The following is a 22,453-nucleotide window of genomic DNA, read 5'->3' as shown; positions in this document are numbered from 1 at the left end:
CTCCCTTTCTCTTTTTGTCCATGACATCTTTGTCAACCTCACCTTAGCCCCACCTATCGCTGGCCTTCCATCCAGCTTCACCTGCTCCACCCCCCCTTAAACAGTATAAATTTCAGCACATTTCTACTTCTCTTTAGCTCTGAAGAAGTGTCATGTAGACTTGAAACGTTAACTGTTTCTCTCTCCACAAATGCTCTCAGACCTGAGTTTTTCCAGCATTTTCTGTTTTCATTTCAACCAATACTCTTGTTGTGACTTAACCAGAGGTTTATAAACATTCATCATAACTTCCCTGTTTTTGTACTCAATGCCTCTATTTGTGAAGCCCAAGATCCCATATGCTTTTCTAATCACTCCTTCAATATGTCCTAACACCTTCAAAGTTCTATGCATGTGCACCCTAGGTCCTCGGCCCCAGCACATTCTTTACAACTGTGCCCTTAAGTCTATTCCTTCTTCCCAAATGTGCATCCTCACACTTCTTTGCATGAAATTCCATCTGCCACTTGTCTGCCCATTCGGCTAGCCTATTTATATCCTGATGCACTCGATTAGCACCATCCTCACTGTTTGAAACTCTCCAAGTTTGGTATCATTGAAATTTTACTCTGTATTTCAATATCCAAGTTGTTTATATCTAGCAAAAAAAGCAGTGGCCCTAGAGCTGACCTTTCTATCTACCTATCTACCATCTTCCAGTCTGAAAAATAACCATTTACCACAACTCACTGTTTTCTGCCCTTTTTTAATCCAAGCTGATGCTGACCCTCCTATTCCATGAGCTTCAATTTTATTAACCAGTCTTTTATGTGGCACTTTGTCAAAAGCTTTCTTAAAATCAATGCAGACAATAGCCATTGCATTCCTTTCATCAAGCTTCTCTGTTACTTGATCAAAAAATTAAATTAGATTAGTCAAGCACAATGTCTTTTACAAATCCGTGCTAGATTTCCTTAATTAACTCAAACCTCTCCAAGTGCCTGCTGATTTTTGCCTGATTATTGTTTCTAAATCTTTACCCACCATTGATGTTAAACTAACTGCCCTGTAGTCGCTATACTTTTTTGTGATTGCCACTCTCCAATCCTCTGGCACCTCCACCGTATCTAGGAATGATTGGAAGATTATGGCAAGCCCTTCCGCTAGCTCTACCACCACCTCCTTTAGCAAGCTGGGATGCAAGTCATCCGGACCAGGCGACTCATCCACTTGAATCATTGCCAGCCTTTCCAGTACCCCCTGCCCCACAATTTTCACCCCATCCATCAACTCTACTATCTCCGCTTCTACCAATATTTTGTCAGATTCCTCTTCCTTTGTAAACACCAATATTCAGGAAGCATTCTAGTCTTGCTCTGCCCTCTTTGTACTTAACATGACCCACTCCACCTCTTCCTACTTGCTTGCTATTGACACGCCAGTGGAAGATTTTTGGTTCCTTTTAAGCTGACTACCATTCTATTCTCATATCCTCTCTTTGCCAATCTTTTTTATTCTTAATTTCCTCTTGCAGCCTATTGTATTTGAACTGGTTCTTACATGAAGAATGCACCTGACATGCATCACACCCCCTTTTTTTTTGCTTCATCATAATCCCCATCTCCCTCAACATCCAAGGAGCCCTGTTTTTGGCTTCCTTACCTTTCACTCCATCTCCCTTTTTTGCTTCCCGATCTTTACTGAACACTTTCAAAACTTGAATATTAAGCGCCCAGTCAATACAATTATTGTCACAACATCATATTCCAGCTATTTATGCTTGTAGCACTATTTGTGCACGCATGTGCACCATGGCTGCGGGATGTACAATCTACAGAATACACTGCAACAACTTGCTAAGGTTTCTTCAACATCACCTTCTAAACCCGAGGTTTCTACCACCTACAAGGGCAAGAGCAGCCTGGGAACACCACTACCTGCAAGTTGTCTTCCAAGTTACACACCAACCTGACCATCACCCATTTGTTCATCATCACTGGATCAAAATCCTGAAACTCCCTACCCAACAGCACTGTGGGACTTCGCCACACAGGCCACAGTAGTTCAAGGCGGCAGCTCACCATCACCTTCTCGATGGAACATAGGAACAGGAGTAGACCATTCAGCCCATTGAGACTGCTCCGCCATTCAATTAGATCACGGCTGATCATCTACCTCAATGCCACTTTCCCACCTTATCTCCACATCCCTTGATGTCATTAGTCTCCAGAAATCTATTGATTTTCTGGTTTGACCATGCTCAATAATTGAGTTTCCACAGCACTCCGGTGTAGAGAATTCCAAAAATTCACTACCCTCTTAGTGAAGAAATTCCTCATCTCAGTCTTAAAATGGCCTACCCCTTATCCTGAGATTATGTCCCTGGATTTACTCACCAGCCAGAGGAAACATCTTTCTTACATCCACCTGTAATGAATGCCCTGTAAGAATTTTGTAAGTTTCAATGAGGTCACCCATCATTCTTCGAAATTCTAGAGAATACAGACCCAGTTTCCTCACTTTCTCCTCATAAGACAATCCCGCCATCCCAGAGATTAATTAATTGGAATGGATGCCAATCAAGCAAGCTGCTTTGTTCTGGATGATGTCAAACTTCTTGAATATTGTTAGAGCTCCACTCATCCAAGATAGATTATCACAGAATCGTTACAGACAAAAGGAGGCCAATTGGCCCATTGCGTCTGCACCAGCTCTCCAAATGAGCATCATGACTTAGTGCCATTCTCCTGCTTTTTCTCTGTACCCTTGCACATTGTTTCTATTCAAATAATCATCTCATGCCCTCTTGAATGCCTGGATTGAACTTGCCACCACCACACTTCCAGACAGTGCATTCTAGACCCGAACCGCTCACTGTGTGAAAAAGTTTTATCTCACATCACGTTTGCTTCTTTTGCAAATCACTTTAAATCTGTGCCCTCTCATTCTCGATCCCTTGACAAGCAATAACAGTTTCTCCCCATCTACTCTATCCAGCCCCCTCATGATTTTGAACACCTGTATCAAATTTCCTCTTAGCCTTCTCCTTTCCAAGGAGAACAGTCCCAACCTCTCCAATCTACCTTCATAACTGAAGTTTCTCATCCCCGGAACCATTCTTTTAAACCTCTTCCGCACTCTCTCCAATGCAATCTCATCCTTCCTATAGTGTGGCGCCCAGAACTGTACACAATACTCCAGCTGAGGTCTAACTAGTGTCTTATATAAGCTTAGCATAATTTCCCTGCTCTTGTACTCAATACCCCTATTAATGAAGCCCAGAATGCTATATGCTTTATTAACTGCTCTCTCCACCTGCCCTGCCACCTTCAATGATCTATGCACATATACCCCAGGTTTCTCTGCTATTGCACACCCTTAAGAATTGTACCCCTTATTTTATATTGTCTGTCCATGTTCTTCCTACCAAAATGAATCACCTCACAATTCTCCACATTGAACTTCATCTGCCACCTAACTGCCCATTCCTCCTTTTGAAGCTCTACACTGTCCTCCTCTCAGTTTACAATGCTTCCAAGTTTTGTATCATCCACAAACTTAGAAGCTGCCCCCTGCACACCAAGGTAGAGATCATTAAAATATATCATGAAACGCAAGGGTCCCAATACCAACCCCTGGTGAACTCCAGTGCAAACCTTCCTCCAGCCTGAAAAATATCCATTGATCATTGCCCTGTTTCCTATTACTCAGTCAATTCTGTATCCACATTGTTACTGTCCCTTTTATTCCATGAGCTATCACTTTTCTCATGAGTCTTTTGTGTGGCACTGTGTTGAATGCCTTTTGGAAGTCCATGTACATCACATCAACAGCATTACCCTCATCAACCCTCTTACCACTTCAAACAACTCCAGCAAGTTAATTAAACACAATTTTCCCTTTAGAAATTATCCAGGGGAAAACTCTATTGCTTTCCACAGTTGTGTCCTGTAGATCCGATTGTCTAAAACCTGCCCATCGTCGACAAGGCACAAATCAGGAGGGTGGTGGAAAACCCTCTTCTTGCCTAGATGAGTGTGGCTCTGAGACTCAAGAAATTTGACACAATCCAGGGCAAAGCAGCCCGCTTGATCAGCACCCCACCCGCCCACCCACCACCTTAAACATTCACTCCCTCCAGTGGCAGCAGTGTGTAGCATCTCCAAGATGCATTGCAGCAACTCGCAAAGGTTCATTCAAAAGCACCTTCTTCACCTGCAACTTCTACCACCTCAAAGTACAAGAGCAGCAGATACATGGGAACACTAGCATCTTTTCCAATTCCCCTCCAAACCACACACCATCCTGACTTGGAAATATACCGCCGTTCCTTCACTGTCGCTGGTTCAAAATCCTGGAACTCCCTTCCTAACAGGACTGTGGGTGTACCTACACCTCATGGACTGCAGTTGTTCAAGAAGGCAGCTCATCACCTTCTCAAAGGCAATTCAGGACGAGCAACAAATGCTGGTCCAGCTAGTGATGCCAACATCCCATGAAAGAATGAAAAAAAATTGGGATGGGCAATAATGCTGGCCCTCATCAGTGACACCCACATCCTGTAAATGAACAAAAAGGAAAAAGTCTTCATTTGGACGGGCAGAATCTACAATTGCATTAAAGGACAAACATTCTCGAACATTTCACACCTCAGGACATTCCAAATCACTTCACTGCCAATAAAATGCTTTTGGAACGATGTCAGTGCTGTAATCTACTTGTAACACATTTCAAAAGAATCGGAATTTTATAGGAGAGACATGGCCATTCAGTCCATCATGTCTGTATCACCTCTCAGAAGAAATATCCATTTCATCTCATTCCCCATCCCATATCCCTGCCCTTCAAATGTTATTTTTCAAATACATATTCACTTCTCTTAACTAGAAATTGTGGCAGAAGCAAAATCCATGTTCAAACAGACCTCTGCACAAGATTTCTCCAAACATTTTCCTTTCCTACATGAAGAGAACTTTGCCAGGGTAATGCCAACTACACATCTGTGTTTGCCTGACAGCACTCGGCCTGAAGGTTCTAGGTCTGATCCTGGTCATGGCAACTGAACTGATACTCGAGAGCAATTGTGTGGTATTTAGTTGCATTGTTCTCCTGATTAAGTCAATATCTTTACGTCGATCAGATGGTTCAAACGAACTTAAGGATTCCATGGCAGTGCTGAAAATATGGAGTTATCACAGTATCCTCTTCAAAATTGCTGTTAAGTAATCCCTTCAGGGAATGAAACCTGCTGTCCTGGCCTATTTATGAAAGCCTGCCCACACCAACATGCTTGACTCTTAACTGCTATCTTGGAGTAAGCTGGCATGCAGGCCTATTGTTACCATTAGAAAGGCAATTAGGGGTGTTAATAAATGTTCACAATGCCAGTGATGTCCATACCCCGACAATGAAAAAAAGAGAATAAGAAATCTCAATATAATATTTTCAATGAGATCAACTCCACTTTTCATACTATCCCAAATCTACCGGTCTTAGTCTTGAATATGCTCAACAGCTGAGCAGCCACAGCCCTCTGGGGTAGATGATTCCAAAGACTCACAACCTTCGTGTGAAGAAACTTCTCCTTCTCCCTGTCCTAAATGGCCTACCCCTATCCTGAAACCATGGCCCCTCGTTCTACAGGCAAGGGAAACAGCCTCTCAGCAACTACCTTGTGAAGCAAGCCAAGAATATTACGTCTCAATGAGATTATCTCTCATTCTTCTCAATTCCAGAGAGTACAGGCCATTTCTACTCAATGAATCCTTACTGTTTATTCATCTAATGGCAGGTGGTGGACCATTTCTTGGTGCAGGTTAGCTGCTGTATGTTTACCTTAATGACGAGGACCGCACCTATAAAAAAGTCTCTGATTGAGTGAAGTTCAATTTGTTTCTACACAAATGCAAATATTGTTTGTTTAAAATTAGGAGGATGCATAAATTTAACAGCACAATACAATGCCTGTAAGTATTTAATTTACAACCCCTGTCCCCCTCCCACTGCTGATCAAAGTGCCAGGCAATGACCATCTCTTTCAAGAGAGAATCTAACCATCTCCCCTTGACATTCAATAGCACTACCATCGCCAAAATCCCCATTATCAACATCCCTTTTGGGGGGGGGGTTACCATTAACCAAAAACTTAACTGAACCAACCATATAAATACAATGTCTAAAGGGGTCAGAAGTTGGGAATTCTGCAGCGAGCAACTCACCTCTTGACTCCACCATTACAAGCAAAAGTTAAGAGGAAGCTTGACACTATCCAGGAAAAAGCAGCAGGACTGATCAGCAGCAGTGTGCATCATCCACAAGATACAATGTAGTATTCTAGGTTCCTTCGACAGCATCTTTCCAAATCCATGACCGTTACCTCCTACAAGGACAAGGGCAGCGGATGCATGGGAACGCCACCACCTGGAAGTTCTCCTCCAAATCATCTACCATCCTGGCTTGGAACTACACCACCATTCCTTTACTGTCAGTGGTTTAAAATCCTGGAACTCCCTTCCTAACAGCACGGTGTTACACCTACACCATATGGACTGCAGCAGTCCAAGAAGGCAGCTCACTACCATCTTCTCAAGGGCAATTAGGGATGTGCAAGAAATGCTGGTCTTGCCAGAATGAATGAATAAAGAGCAACAATAATTGGCAAATGCGTTGCCTGATGTGGTACTAAGCCGTGCATACCAGAGGCTAAGTTTTATCAGTGAGTTAGCTGATCTTATCGTTGGCAGCAAGTGGACTGGTACAACACTTTCATGCTAGAAGGGGGCCAGGATTCCATCCTTTGATTGCTGTCCAGTGAGCCTTGCTGTACAATACCCCTTTGGGGTCACTGAGTTAGGTTAAACTGTGATGCCCTCCAAAGGAGAATAATGCACCAGCATCCATTGTTCAGGTTTAATGTGATGAGGTCAATATTGTCCAAAGCACTAGAGAACTCCATTACTCTTTTGTGAATATATAGCAACAGGTATTTGGCCGAGCCATCCAAAGTTGGTTGGCATCAGTCAAACCGTGCGTCTGTCAGTGCTTTGAGAAGATGGTAGAAATGAGAAGCAGAAAAGGAAAGAGGGCCACCCATACAAAAATGGATACAATCTAGCAAAAAACAAAGAGACTGTAAAAGCTTCAATAGGTATGTAAAAAGGAAGCGTTTGGCTGAGACAAATGTGGGCCCATCACAAGCAGAGTCAGGAGAATTCATAATGGGAATAGAGAAATAGCAGAGAAGTTAAATGATTATTTTGTGTCTGTTTTCACTGAGGAAGATACAGAAAATCTCCCAGATTTAGAGATCCAAGGGGCTAGGGAGAATCAGGAGTTGAAGGAAATTAGTACAAGTAAGAAGGTTGTATTGGAGAAATTAATGGGATTGAAAGTTGATAAGTCCCCGAGACCTGATTCTATAGATTCTGGAATGGTTCCTGAAGATTGGAAGGTAGCAAATGTCACCCCACTATTTAAGGGAGGGAGGGAGAGAGAAAAACGAGAACTACAGTTACTGTTAGCCTTACATCAGCAGTAGGGGAAATGCTAGAATCTATTATAAAGGACGTGATTAATGGATACTTGGATAACCATGATCTGATTGGGCAGAGTTGGCCTGGATTTGCAAATGGGAAATCATGTTTCACGAACTTAACATAAATAGGAGCAGGAGTAGGCCATTCGGCCCCTCAAGCCTGCCCTGCCATTCAATACGATTATGACTGATCTGCCCCAGGCCTCAACTCCTCTTTCATGCCAGCTCCTAGCCCTCAACTCCCCGATATTTTAAAAATCTATCTACCTCCTCTTTAAATACTTTGTGATCTAGCCTCCATAACTCTTTGGGGTAGAGAATTCCAGACATTCACTACCCTCTGAGAGAAGAAATTCCTTTGAATCTCAGTTTTAATTGAGTGTCCCCTTATTCTGTAACTATGACCCCTAGTTTGAGATTCCCCCACTAGTGGAAACATCTTCTCAACATCTACCCTGTCAAACCCCCTCAGAATCTTGTACGTTTCAGCAAGATCATCCCTCATTCTTCTAAACTCTAATGAATAAAGGCCTAACCTGTTTAGTCGTTCTTGATACATCAACCCCTTCATCCCAGGAATCAGCCTAGTGAATCTCTTTTGAACTGCCTCCAATGCCAGTATATCCTTTCTTAAATGCGGGGACCAAAATTTTATACAGTACTACAGGTGTGGCTTCACCAACACCCTGTGCAGTTGTAACAAGACTTCCCTATTTTTAAACTCCAACCCCCTAGCAATACAAGCCAAAATTTCATTTGCCTTAAGTACTCGCTGCACTTGCATGTTAACTTTTTGTGTTTCATGCACAAGAACACCCAGATCCCTCTGTGCTGCACTTATTTGGAGTGTCTTTCCATTTAAATAATAGTCTGCCTTTTGATTCTTCCTACATTAAACTCTATCTGCCAAGTTTTTGCCCACTCACTAAACCTATTTATATCCCCTTGCAGATTCCTTATCAAAACATGCCTTCCCACCTATTTTTGTATCATCAGCAAATTTGGTCATTAATATAGATAGTAAATAATTGAGGCCTAGGATTGATCCTTGTGGCACTCCACTAGTTACGTATTTCCAACATGAAAAAGACCCATTAATCCCGACTCTGTCTTCTGTATGCTAACCAATCCTCAATCCATGCTGATACATTACCCCCAATACCGTGAGCTACTATCTTGTGCAATAAGCTTTTATGTGGCACCTTATCAAAAACCTTCTGGAAAGCTAAATACCCTACATCTACCAGTTCCCCTTTATCAACTCTGCTTGTTATATCCTCAGAGAACTCTAGCAAATTTGTCAAACATGATTTCCCTTTCACAAAATCATGTTGCCTCTGTTTGATTGCGTTAAGCTTTTCTAAATGTCCTGCTATTTCTTCCTTAATAATGGATTCTAGCACTTTCCCAACGACAGATGTTAGGCTGACTGGCCTATAGTTTCCTACTTTTTGTCTCCCTCCCTTCACGAACAGGGCTGTCATATTAGCGGTTTTCCAATCCGCTGGAACCCTCTCGGATATTTTGACCAATGCCTTCACAATCTCTGCAGCCACTGCCTTTCAAACCTTTGGATGCAGGTCATCAGGTCCTGGCAACTTGACTGCCTTTAGTCCCATTAATTTGTCAAATACTTTTGTCCTTCATGATAGAGAGACTGTTACAAGATCTTTCCTCCCATTAGTTTCTTGCTAATCTGATATCTTTAGGATGTTTATAGTGTCCTCCACTGTGAAGACCAATGCAAAATATTGGTTTAAGTTATCTGCCATTTCCCTGTTATCAATTCTCCAGTTGCATCCTCCAAAGGTCCCACACTCACTTTAGCCATTCTCTTTCTTTTTACATTCCCATCAAAGCTCCTGCTGTTTGTTTTTATATTTCTTGCCAATGTACTTTCGTAATCAACTTGGGAGATTTTTGAGGATGTTATTAACAAAATTGATAAAGGAGAGTCGATGGGCGTAGTATACTTGGATTTTCAGAAGGCTTTTGATAAAGTCCCTCACAGGAGGTTGATTAACAAAATAAAAGCACATGGGGTAGGAGGCAATGTACTGGGTGGATTAAGGATTGGCTAACAGGCAGAAAACAGAGTAGGAATAACTGGGTCATTCTCACATTGGCAGGCTGAGAGTAGTGGTGTACCGCAAGGATCAGTACTTGGGTCCAAGCTGTTCACAATATATATCAATGATTTGGATGTGGGGACGAAGTGTAATATTTCCAAGTTTGCGATGATACTAAGCTAGGCTGCAATGTGTGTTGTGAGGAAGATGCAAAGCGACTTACAGGAGGATTTGGGCAGCCTTAGTGAGTGGGCAAGAACATGGAAGATGGAATATAATGTGGAAAAATATGAGGATATCCACTTTAGTAGAAGGAACAAATGTGCAGAGTATTTCGTAAATGGTAAGAGAGATTAGAAAGTGTAGATGTACAAAGGGGCCTGGATGTACTTAGCCATAAGTCACTGAAATCTAACATGCAGGTGCAGCAGGCAATTGGGAAGGCTAATGGAATGTTAGCCTTTATTGCAAGAGGATTTGTGTACAGTAGTGAAGACTTGCTTCGATTGTATGGGAACTTAGAAGTCAGATCGCACTTGGAATACTGTGTGCAGTTTTGGTCTCCCTACCTCAGAAAGGATATTATTACCCATAGGAGTCAACAAAGGTTCACCAGACTTGTTCCAGGTATGGTGGGACTGTCTTAAGAACAGAGGCTGGGGAAACTGGGCCTGTATTCTCTGGAGTTTTGAAAAATGAGAGATGATCTCATTGAAACCTACAAAATACTTAAAGGAATAGACAAGGTAGATGCAGGTAAGATGTTTCCCCTGGTTGAGGAGTCTAGAATCAGAGGACACAATTTCAAAATAAGGGGAAAGTCATTTAGGATGGAGATGATTGTGAATCTTCGGAATTCTCTACCTTGGAGGGCTGTGGAAGCTCACTAATTGAGTATGTTTAAGGTAGAGATTGGTAAATTTCTGATTAACAATAACGTAAAGGGTTATGGGGATAGTGTGCGTAATAGGCACGGTGTTCAATCAGCCATGATCATATTGAATAGCGGAGCAGGCTTGATGGGTTGAACGGCCTTCTCCTGTTCCTATATGGTTTCCTGCTTTCTGTCTCCCTCTCTTTTTGAATAAAGGAGTTACATTTGTTATTTTCCAATCTAATGGATCCTTCCCGGAATCTAGGGAATTTTGGAAAATTAAAACCAACGCATCAATTATCTTCTTTGAAAACCCTAGGATGAAGTCCATCAGGACCCGGGGACTTGTCAGCCTGTAATTCCATCAATTTGCTCAGTACCACTTCCCTGGTGATTGTAATTTTCCTGAGGTCCTCCCACCCTTCCATTTCCTGAGTTACAGTTATTTCTGGAATGTTACTTGTATCCTCTATAATGAAGACTGATGCAAAATACCGGTTCAATCCATCTGTTATTTCTTTATTTTCCATTATTAATTCCCCAGACTCACTTGCTAAAAGACCAACGCTCACTTCAACGTTCAATCATATTATGATCACTGCTACCTAGAGCTACCTTCACTATGAGGTCATTAATTAATCCTATCTTGCTGCACAATACCAGGTCAAGTATAGCTTGCTCTCTGGTTGGTGCCAAGTTGTGCTGTTCTAAGGAACCATCCCAAAAAGATTCTATGAATTCCTCATTAGACTATGTTTGCCCATTTGATTATCCCAGTCTATGTGCAGATTAAAATCACCATAATGATTGCTATACCTTATCGATCTTCCTCCAGGTGCCCCTTCTGCTTAAGGAGTCAGAGAGAATGTGTTGGGCCCCACAGGGAAGAGTGCCAGTCAGGCATCCGGAGGAATCCTCCCAGGGCACTCCAAGAGTGCCCTGCAGCTCCAACTCTCCTCTGCCAATGATCCCACCTCCTCCAGCTGGTCAAGCCGAGGAGGGCACACCTGCCCCAGAGCAGGAAAACCTTAGCAGGCCAGGGCCCTCAAGGCCTTGGGCCTTTAGAGGATGCCCGCCAAAGGCATCTGAGACAACAAACACAGCAGTCAGTAGGCTGCCTCCACCTCCGCTGCAGATGTCAGGGCTGAATAGGGTTAGAAAAATCAAAATGTATTGAATGCACACTGGTGGCACGGGTGTTGAGTCATTGTATATACTTTGCACTTTTGTAAATATATCCTGCTTCATTCCTTCTCCAAGTCTCATGGGTTCAATGGATATTCCAGTGATGCGATGTTCCCTGTGCACTCAGATGTCAAACATGTCCTCTCAAAGGACTCCCAACTGGAACTTTTTTTTTTATACAAGGGATATGGGTGTCACTGGTTGGCCAGCATTTATTGCCCATCCCTAATTGCCCTTGAGAAGGCAGTGGTGAGCTGCCTTCTTGAACCACTGCAGTCCATGTGGCGTAGGTATACCCTCAGTGCTGTTAAGGGAGGGAGTTCCTGGGTCCTGGCACAGCAACAGTGAAGGAACGGCGATATATTTCCAAGTCAGGATGGTGAATGGCTTGGAGGGAAACTTCCAGGTGGTGCTGTTCCCATGTAGGTTTGGACGGTGCTGTCTAAGGAGTCTTGGTGAGTTTCTTCTGTGCATCTTGTAGAGGCCACTGTGTGTCAGTGGTGGAGGGAGTGAATGTTCGTGGATAGGGTGCCAATCAAGCGGGCTGTTTTGTCCTGGATGGTGTCGAGCTTCTTCAATGTTGTTGGAGCTGCGCTCATCCGGACAAGTGGAGAGTATTCCATCACACTCCTGACTTGTGCCTTGGAGATGGTGGACAGGCTTTGGGAAGTCAGGTGGTGAGTTACTCGCCGCAGGATTCCCAGCCTCTGACCTGCTCTTGTAGCCACAGAATAATTAAATGGCTAGTCCAATCCAGTTTCTGATCAATGGTAACCTCCAGGATGTTGATAGTGGGGAATTCAGTGATGGTAACACCACATTGTCAAGGGTCGATGGTTAGATTCTCTCTTGATGGAGATGGTCATTGCCTGACACTTGTGTGGCCACAAATGTTACTTGCCACTTGCAAGCCCAAGCCTAGATATTGTCCAGACGCTACTGCAGTTGGACATGGACTGCTTCACTATCTGAGGAGTCACAAATGATGCAGAACATTGTGCAATCATCAGCGAACATTATCACTTCTGACCGTATGATGGAAGGAAGGTCATTGAAGAAGCAGCTGAAGATGGTTTGGCCTAGGACGCTACCCTGAGGAGCTCTTGCAATTATGTCCTGGAACGGAGATGATTGACCTCCAACAGCCACAACCATCTTCCTTTGGGCTAGGTATGGCTCCAACCAGCAGAGCGTTTTCCCTCGATTCCCATTGACTCCTGTTGTGCTAGGGCTCCTTGATGCCACACTCGGTCAAACGCTGCCTTGATGTCAAAGGCAACCACTCTCACCTCACCTCAGGAGTTCAGCCCTTTTGTCCATGTTTGAACCAAGTCTGTAATGAGGTCAGGAGCTGAGTGGCCCTGGCAGAATCCAAACTGAACGTCAGTGAGCAGGTTATGGGTAAGCAAGTGCCGCTTGATAGCACTGTTGATGACCCCTTCCATTACTTTACTGATGATCAAGAGTAAACTGATGGGGCAGTAATTGACTGGGTTGGATTTGTCCTGTTTTTGTGTACAAGACATACTGCGCAATTTTTCACATTGCCAGGTAGATGCCAGTGTTGTAGCTGTACTGGAACAGCTTGGCTAGGGGCATGTTAAGTTCTGGAGAATGAGGAGTTGAAGAAAATTAGTATAAGTAAGAAGGCTGTATTGGAGAAATTAATAGGACTGAAAGTTGGTAAGTCCCCAGGACCTGATATGCTGCATTCCAGAGTGTTGAAACAGTTTGCTATAGAGATAGTGGATGCATTAGTGATCATTTTCCAAAATTCTATAGATTCTGCAATGGTTCCTGAAGATTGGAAGGTAGCAAATATCACCCCACTATTTAAGGGTGGGAGAGAGAAAACAAGGTGCCTGTTAGCTTTACATCAGTAGTAGGGAGAATGCTAGAATCTATTATAAAGGATGTGAGTAATGGATACTTGGATAATCATGAAGTGATTGGGCAGGGTCAGCATGGATTTGCAAATGGAGAATCATGTTTGATGAACTTGGAGTTTTTTGAGCATGTTACTAACGAAATTGATAAAGGAGAGTCGATGGATGTAGTATATTTGGATTTTCAGAAGGCTTTTGATAAAGTCCCCCACAGGAGGTTGATTAGCAAAATAAAAGCACATGGGATAGGAGGCAATATATTGGCATGGGGTAAGGATTGGCTAACAGGCAGAGAACAGAGTAGGAATAAACGGGTCATTCTCACGTTGGCAGACTGTGAGTAGAGGGTTACCGCAAGAATCAGTACTTGGGCCCCAGCTGTTCACAATATATATCAATGATTTGGATGTAAGGATGACATGTAATATTTCCAATTTCACGGATGATACAAAGCTAGGCAGGAATGTGTGTTGCGAGGAAGGTGTAAAACGGCTACTGGAGGATTTAGACAGACCTGGTGAGTGAGCAAGAACATGGCAGATGGAATATAATGTGCAAAAATGTGAGGTTATCCACTTTGGTAGAAGGAACAGATGTGCAGTATATTTCCTAAATTGTAAGAGATTAGAAAGTGTAGATGTACAAAGGGACCTGGATGTCCTTGTCCATAAGTCACTAAAATCTAACATGCAGGTGCAGCAAGCAATTGGGAAGGCTAATGGAATGTTAGCCTTTATTGCAAGAGGATTCCTGTTCAGGAGTAGTGTAGTCTTGCTTCAATTGTATAGAAGCTTGGTTAGACCACACCTAGAGCACTGTGTGCAGTTTTGGTCCCCTTACCTCAGAAGGATATTATTGCAACGAAGGTTCACCAGACTTGTTCCGGGGATGGCGGGACTGTCTTATAAAGAGAGGTTGGGGAAACTGGGCCTGCATTCTCTAGAGATTCGAAGAATGAGAGGTGATCTCATTGAAATCTACAAAATATTTAAAGGAATAGACAGGATAGATACAGGTAAGATGTTTCCCCTGGGTGGGGAGTCTAGAACCAGGGGACACAACTTCAAAATAAGGGGGAAGTCACTGAGGACCGAGATGAGGAGAAATTTCTTTACTCAGAGGGTTGTGAATCTTTGGAATTCTCTACCCAGAGGGCCGTGGAAGCTCAGTCTTTGAGTATGTTTAAGGTAGAGATTGAAAGATCAACAATAACGTAAAGGGTAATGGGGATAGTGTGGATTAAAGTAATTGAAGTGTTCGATCAGCCATGATCGTATTGAATGGCGGAGCAGGCTTGATGGACTGAATGGCCTTTTCCTGTTCCTATGTTTCTATTGAGGATGCTGGAAATCTGAAATAAAAACGGAAATTCTGGAAAAACTCAGCGGGTCTGTGAGCACACCTGTGGAGAGAGAAACAGAGTTAACATTGCGAGTCCGTATGACTCTTCTTCAGAGCTTTTAAAAATGAACCTGCCCCTAATTGGAAGGCTAAAATTAAGTCACTTGTTTCAGAATCTAGCAACCAGATGCAGAGCTTCACAACTCTTGAACCTAACTGTATAAGATCTTGGGTTCAAATTGCAATCCAGAGAATTGAGCACAAATCTTGGCTCACACTCCCCGTACAGTACTGAGGGAATCTATTCTCTCAGATGAGATTAAACAAAGGCCCCGTTTACCCTCTCAGATGGATGGAAAAGATCTCATGACACTATTCAAAAAATTGAAGGGGCATTCTCCAGCATCGGATTGCTGTTTGAGGGAGCTTGCTGTGCATAAATTGGCTGCCTCATTTCCTATATTACAACAGTGACCACACTTCAAAAGTACTTAATTAGGTGTAACGTGTTTGGGATATCCTGAAGTCATGAAAGGCACTATATAAGTGCAAATTATTGCTTTCTTTCTTTACGCATTCAAAAATAACAAAGCTAAAATTAAATTTAAGTTAAAATATTATCAATTTTATTTTTAAAAATTGTCTGAAGTAAAAAGTATATAGCAAAGAAATGGTTATTAGAGTATGCAAAGAAAAAAAGTTAATAGCATGCCCTGCAGAGTCTAAATTGTATGTTTCAATCATTTAACTTGAGACAAGCTCTCAACCTGTTGAAATATGTGGTTTTGAATTTAATCATATGGGCCCAGCTTTGTAATCTCTCCTTTGCTTTCAGTCAGTAATTCCTCAGTAGTTCTCCATGCCAAGAAAAAAAGGTCCAACTGAACAAAGGATGTTTTCTTTTCCTTCTCCCCAGCTGATGACATGGCTACATTCACTTCCAACTGGTGCTTTTGTTGGCCTCTCTGTGCACCTGGGCTTTTTATTTTCAACTCAAGAGATTAACGCACGAATGTAGCAGAAAGAAAGAGAAAAAAAAAGGTGCTCTGTGTTGCAGCAGAGCCAACCTTAGATCAAAGCGCTCCCTCCGACCCCTCTTATTTGTTTGTGTGCGGGATTCCATCTTTTGGGCGAGTGGGGGGATAAGGGAGGGAAACAGAAGCTGCAAACATAAGCGCTACGCTTATTCATTATATAATCACCCTGGAAGTTTTTGGAATCATGTTTCAGCCTGAGAACTAGGGTCACCGTGAAGCTTCAGAAGAATGGCAAAGCTGAAGAGAGATGAGCAATAAGCTTTTCTCACCTCTCTTATTGACACAATAACTGTTGATGTTCATCTGAACTTTGCTGTCTTGTTGCTCCTTGACTCCAAGTGCTTCAACCCACAAACGCTTGCCTCTCACTTTGCTGAGACTGACACTTACCATTCTCTCCGATGCTAATTCAGGCACCAGTCTCGACTCACGGGTAGAACTCATCTGAGTCACAAGATCATATGTTCCTCCGTTCCAGACACTTAAAATAATCCAGGCCAACAGTCAAGTGCAGTACTGCAGGAGTGCTACGGTGTCAGGGGTTCTGTTTTTCAGATAAGGTGTTAAGCTAAGGTTTGGTCTGCCTTCTCAGGCATAAAAAACTCCACAGCACTATTCAAAGAGAGAAGGGAGGTCTCCTGTTGTCCTGGTATCCCTCAGCCAACAGCTAAAAACAAGCGCATGAGTCAATTATTTCATTGCTGCTGCTTTGGGACCTTGCTGTATGCAAATTAGCTGTCATGTTTCTAACATTACAACAGCGACTACACTTCAAAAGTAATTATTTGGTTGTAAAGTGCTTTGGGCCGTCCTGAGGTCAGAATCTCAACACTACCGAACTCCCCATCTCCCTGCTTCTTCACTTCCTCCTACATTTAACACCAAAGCTTACACAAGAACATGAGCCCAAAAGGAGACAAAAGGCCATAAGGAATTAAGTTGGCTCTAGCCAGGTTATTATACAATATATTTGTCACATTCTATACAACCTGCGTGTTTCTTAACCAAAGACAATTAAGTTCCCTGCCTTCCCCTAAAAGAAAATAAAAATTAAACAATGCTAAAATTCATATTACCACTTGGCATTACTTAAATGATTATTAGATTCACTTTTGCACATTTGCAGTCTCCTGTTTCCAATTTGGTGGTGCTCTCTTAGTTGCCTGCTGGTTGGTCTCCCACCTTCCATAAATTTCAACTCATCCGAAACTCTGCTGCCCGTTTCCTGACTCACACGAAGTTCTGTTCAGCCAGCATCCCAATGCTCACTGGCCTACACTGACTACAGCTTAAACAATGCCTCGATTTTAAAATTCTCACCCGTGTGTTCAAATCCCTCCATGACTTCCTTCCTTGTTAGCAGTGTAACCTCCTCCAGCTCCACACATTGTCAAGATCTCTAATTCGGCCATGATGGGCCAAACAATTTCCCGTGATGTCAAATTTTACAGCATTCCTGCAACGCACTATGTTAAAGACAACGTGGAAGTACAATTTGTTGTACTGCACAGAGCCTATGTATTCTAGAGAAATTCCTCTGATAGTTAAAAGCAAAAGACATTTTTAAAAACTAACAGTAGGAAAATATTGTGGATGCTGGAAATCTGAAATAAAAGTACAAAATGCTGGGAACGCTCTGGAGGTCAGGCAAAGGATTCAGATTGTACCATCAGCTTTCAGGTTTCCCTCCCTGCTCCTCTTCATCCAGAGATCAGCGCATGCTCAAATCCTACAGCAGTCATTTTGCCCACTCTTCCCCTCCACACATCCTCCAAGAAGAATGGACTATCACATCTCTTCCCAAGATGTGCACGCATGGCAAAACATGCTTTTCTTCTTTACAGCCAGAATTGAAACATAATGCAATGAAGCTCATTTTTAAAAACACAAAGAACACCAGATTGGTCTTCTGTGCTCTTTGTGTTGTATACAGCAATAGCAGTGTCAGAACAACTATTGTATCCATATAATGTACTGGCATGGAAATGACAGAAGAGATCAGGCTAACTGATAGGTAACTATACACGGTACAGGTTAGCCATTTCCCCACAGAAAGTGGGGTGGGGGGAGGTGCGATTTGAAGGGGGAGGTGGACGCAAGTTGGACATTCGTGTAAGTTCACTATAGGATAGCAGAAACAAAAACCTGCCAGCTCAAAGAGTCACTTTGAAGGGATGTAAGTTAGAGCAAGCGGTTAAAACATAATTTTTTTTTTTGATATGGAGGTAGTTGGAAAGTAAGGATTTGCATTCATATAGTATCTTTTGCAACCTCAGGACATTCCAAAATGCTTTGCAGCCAATTAAGTATTATTGAAGCGTCGTCACTATGCTGCTGCAGGAAACGTGACAGTCATTTTGTGCCCAACTTAGCTCCATATAGACAGTTATGTGATAATCATCAAACAGTCTGTTTTACTAAGTTGCAGGATAAATAAAATCGGGCAGGGCACAGGGGAAAAACTCTTGCACTTTTTCAAAATAGCGCCATGGGATCTTTTATGGCCATCTGAAAAGGCAGCAGGAACTTGTGTTTAACATCTCACCTGAAAGACAGAACCTCCGACAGTAATGCACTCCCTCAGTACTGCAATGTAGTGTCAATGTGAATAATGTCTCGAGTGGGGCTTGAATCCAGAAATTTCTGAATCAGAGGCGAGAGTGCTACTCACTGAGCCACGGCTGGCAAATGAAGGACATGGGCAGCAGACTACATTATCGGGTGCCTAAATGCGTACATTTTCAGGATGGCTGCATGATGTGACCAATCATTTACCTTAATGATGACCTGACTGCCCTAAGCTACCTGCTCAGGGAATTTAACCTATGACGAAGTCTAAAACAGTTAAAATAATCAGGCGAGGGAAGAGAAAGGAGAGAGAAAAACAAGTTTTTGCGAATTTCTAAGTGACCCGGACTGAAAAAATTCAAACAAATCTGAGCAGATGCGTCCTAGACAAACTCAGATCCCTTGAAATGGCTTTACAGAAAATTCCTGATGTCACACACACCTTCAGATCTCCTGTCAGACATGCAACAGGTGGTTTCAGAGTCAGACTGCACAACCTAGTGGCAGTATGGTGCAAAACAGTGTACTGAAAATCAGGGTCATGTTAAGCCCAATGATATCAAATTAGTTGTTTCCTTACAGTTAAAGTTATAAATAAAATGACTGGCTAAATATGCAAATCCTGTTTTTCTCCCTAAACACACACTTAAGGAACAACCTACATTTCATATAGCTCCTTTACTTCAGCCAAAAGTCCTGAAGCGTGTCCAAGAGGCATAACCAAAAAAGAACAAAGGCTTTCAAACTTTGGTCAGCGAGAGGATCCTGAGGAACTCTGCAATGTTCCTCCATCTGATTTCTATATTTTCCTGTTTTTGCTGACTTGATAGCATATCATTTATGTTGGTGCATATCCTAGAAGCCATTACAAGTACATAATTAGGTCCAACCCCATCCCCTGCTCCTTTCCCTTAGCCTGGAAAACTTAGTCAGAGTCATTATTACACATGCAGAAGAGGGCCATTTGGCCCATCGGATCCATGCAGCTCTCTGTAGAGCAATCCAGTCAGTCCCAAGCCCCCACTCTATCCCAGCAGTCCTGGAAGTTTATTTCCAAGATTCCTGATCACAGAATCTCTCAGTGCAGAAGAGGCCCTTCGGCCCATCGAGTCTGCACTGACACGTGAGAAACATCTGACCTACCTACCTAACCCCATTTGCCAGCACTTTGCCCATAGCCTTGAATGTTATGACGTGCCAAGTGCTCATCCAGGTACTTTTTAAAGGGTGTGAGGAAACCGCCTCCACCACCCTCCCAGGCAGTGCATTCCAGACTATCACCACCCTCTGGATAAAAAAGTTTTTCCTCACATACCTCCTAAACCTCCTGCCCCTCACCTTGAACTTATGTCCCCTTGTGACTGACCCTTCAACTAAGGGGAACAGCTGCTCCCTATCCATCCTGTCCATTCCCCTCATAATCTTGTACACCGCGATCAGGTCGCCCCCCAGTCTTCTCTGCTCCAACGAAAATAACCCAAGTCTATCCAACCTCTCTTCATAACGTAAATGTTTCATCCTAGGCAACATCCTGGTGAATCTCCTCTGCAACCCCTCCAGTGCAATCAGATCCTTCCTATAATGTGGTGACCAGAACTGCACACACTACTCCATCTATGGCCTCACCAAGGTTCTATATAACTCCAACATGATCTCCCTACTTTTGTAATCTATGCCTCGATTGATAAAGGCAAGTGTCCCGTATGCCTTTTGCACCACCCCACTAACATGCTCCTCCGCCTTCAGAGATCTATGGACACACACGCCAAGGTCCCTTTGTTAGAACCAATTTCCTTTTGAAATCATTGACTGTGTCTGTTCCCTTATTGACAGCGAATTCCAGGTCATTAAAAAAATTCTTCCTCACATTTCCCCTGCACTTCTTGCCCAAAACCTTAAATCTGTGTCCCATGGTACTTGCATTATCAACTAATGGGAATAGTTATTCTTTGTCTACCTTACATAAACTTGTGGTGAAATATATACTGTTTAAGGGGGGTGGGACAGGCGAAGCTGGATAGAAGGCCAGTGATTTGTGGAGGCAAAGGAGAGATTGCGAAAGATGTCATGTACAGCAAGTAAAATATGACATCTTTCGCAATCTCTTCTTTGCCTCCACCTATCACTGGCCTTCTATCCAGCTTCACATACCCCATCCCCCTTAAACAGTATATATTTCACCACATTTTTACTTCCCTTTAGTTCTGAAGAGTCATACAGACTCGAAACATTAACTCTGTCTTTCTCTCCACAGATGCTGTCAGACCTGCTGAGTTTTACCAGCAATTTTTGTTTTTGCTACGTTTCCTACATGTGCCTGAATTTCAAAAGCACTTCACTGGCTAAGCATCCTGAGCTCACGAAAGGCGCTATATAAATGCAATTTTTTTTTTACGTTTGTGCACACATACATAATGCAGTGGACAACCTGGAGTAAGGGTAAAACGCCTTTGCCTCTGGTGCATTGGAGGGGAGAGGGGGATAAGCAATGAGCAGAGATGAGGTGCTTTCCAAATTGGGAGAACAAACCAGGCAAATTGATCTACAATCTAGACTCCTAGAGAGTGTAAGTTCAAGAACATCAAATGGCCTTGCCAACGACATTCATATCCCTGAACCAATAAAAACGGCAGAAGGCTAGTGGCTCAGTTTTTCATATTCCATGGTAACAGCAAGTAAAATAATATAAATGAAATTACCAAGAGTGACAAAGTAATAGATTCTAATAGTGTGGTAGCAGGGTCTAAGAGAAAGAGTATAATAAACTGTCACAATTTCATGATGGATGGGGTGCCCGTGTTGCATATTACAAATCTTCTGAAAATCCTAGAGCACTAGGTATTTAATAAAATTATTTTCTTTGAGAAAACAGGAAAAAAAGCAGGTCCAACAAAACTGCATTTTCTATATCCCTTTCCTTCCACCTCACTAGGAACCTCTCACAAAGTCATCTCTAACACTTCAACAGTCTGACTTGGCAACATATTGCACAACTCCATTAGAGGTTGGTTGGAAAACATTTTCTCCAACTTCCCGTCCTCCCCCTAATGGCACTTAAAAAAAAAACTCATGCCTCCTTGTGTCTGGACTCTTCAACCACAGCAAACACAATTCGCCTGGATCAATCTTATCAAACCCCTTCATAATCTTGAGAAATTGTAAAAGACCTATGGGAGTTACACTGCTTTTGGGTTTAACCTTGTTTTGGGGCTTTCTTTTGCTCCAACTGGAAAAGATTGTATCCTGCCATGTTAAAGGCTCCACGCTCAAAATCAGCTGTACTATCACGCTGGACTGTAATCCTCAATCTTTTCTTCTCCCTCAGTCTTTTCTTCTCCCTCAGTCTTGTCCTTTGATGCACGAGGAAAAGGTAGGGGCAGCATTAACTACTTTTCTTAAATAAACTACCCAAAGAGTGATTTTAACTCACTTTAACTGGCGTTCTGACAGGAGTCTTTGTAACCTCATCTTCCTCGTCCTCATCATCATCATCATCATCGTCATCCTCTTCCTCATCCTCCTCTTCCCTAGGACACAACATATAAAATTCAAAAATTTTCAGTAAATAAATGCAGTAAACTGCATTTAGGAGCACTAGTACTGTTTAAATTGAATTAACAGAAAATGCTGGAAAAACTCAAATCAGACAGCATCTGTGGGGAGAGAAACAGATGGACGAACATCCTCAGAATTGAAACATTATACTGTTTCTCTCTCCACAGAAGTTGCCTGAACCTGACCATTTCCAGCATTTTCTGTTTTCCTTTCAGATTTCCATCAACTGCAGCATTTTTCATTTAAACTGCAAAACAAAAAGTAAGTTTGTTTTTAGCAAGTCTCAAGTAATTTCTCTAATGTTCCTTCTTACCCTTCCAAAGTTGAAGACACAACCATCCAATCCTCTTGCTCTAACAGCATGCAACCCCATGACATTCAAATCAAGGTTCCTGGCACTGTCTCCTGACTCCAAATCATTCTCT

The 22,453-nt window shown here is 42.6% G+C and overlaps 1 protein-coding gene across 2 annotated transcripts in view; it reads right to left on the bottom strand.

The window, feature by feature from the left end:
- The window catches only part of LOC144688219 (nucleophosmin-like), a 98,614-nt gene that overhangs the window by 40,288 nt on the left and 35,873 nt on the right, over positions 1-22,453 (bottom strand). For both annotated transcript variants that reach the window (XM_078554712.1, XM_078554711.1), the window contains exon 7: positions 21,904-22,000. In XM_078554712.1, coding sequence (XP_078410838.1) covers positions 21,904-22,000 — 97 coding nt within the window. The remainder of the gene's footprint in view (positions 1-21,903; positions 22,001-22,453) is intronic.

The sequence above is a fragment of the Cetorhinus maximus genome, chromosome 1 (genome assembly GCF_964194155.1).
Source record: "Cetorhinus maximus chromosome 1, sCetMax3.hap1.1, whole genome shotgun sequence".
Taxonomy (NCBI): domain Eukaryota; kingdom Metazoa; phylum Chordata; class Chondrichthyes; order Lamniformes; family Cetorhinidae; genus Cetorhinus; species Cetorhinus maximus.
Note: the sequence above shows the minus strand (reverse complement) of the source record. Positions and strands in the feature narration are given on the sequence as shown.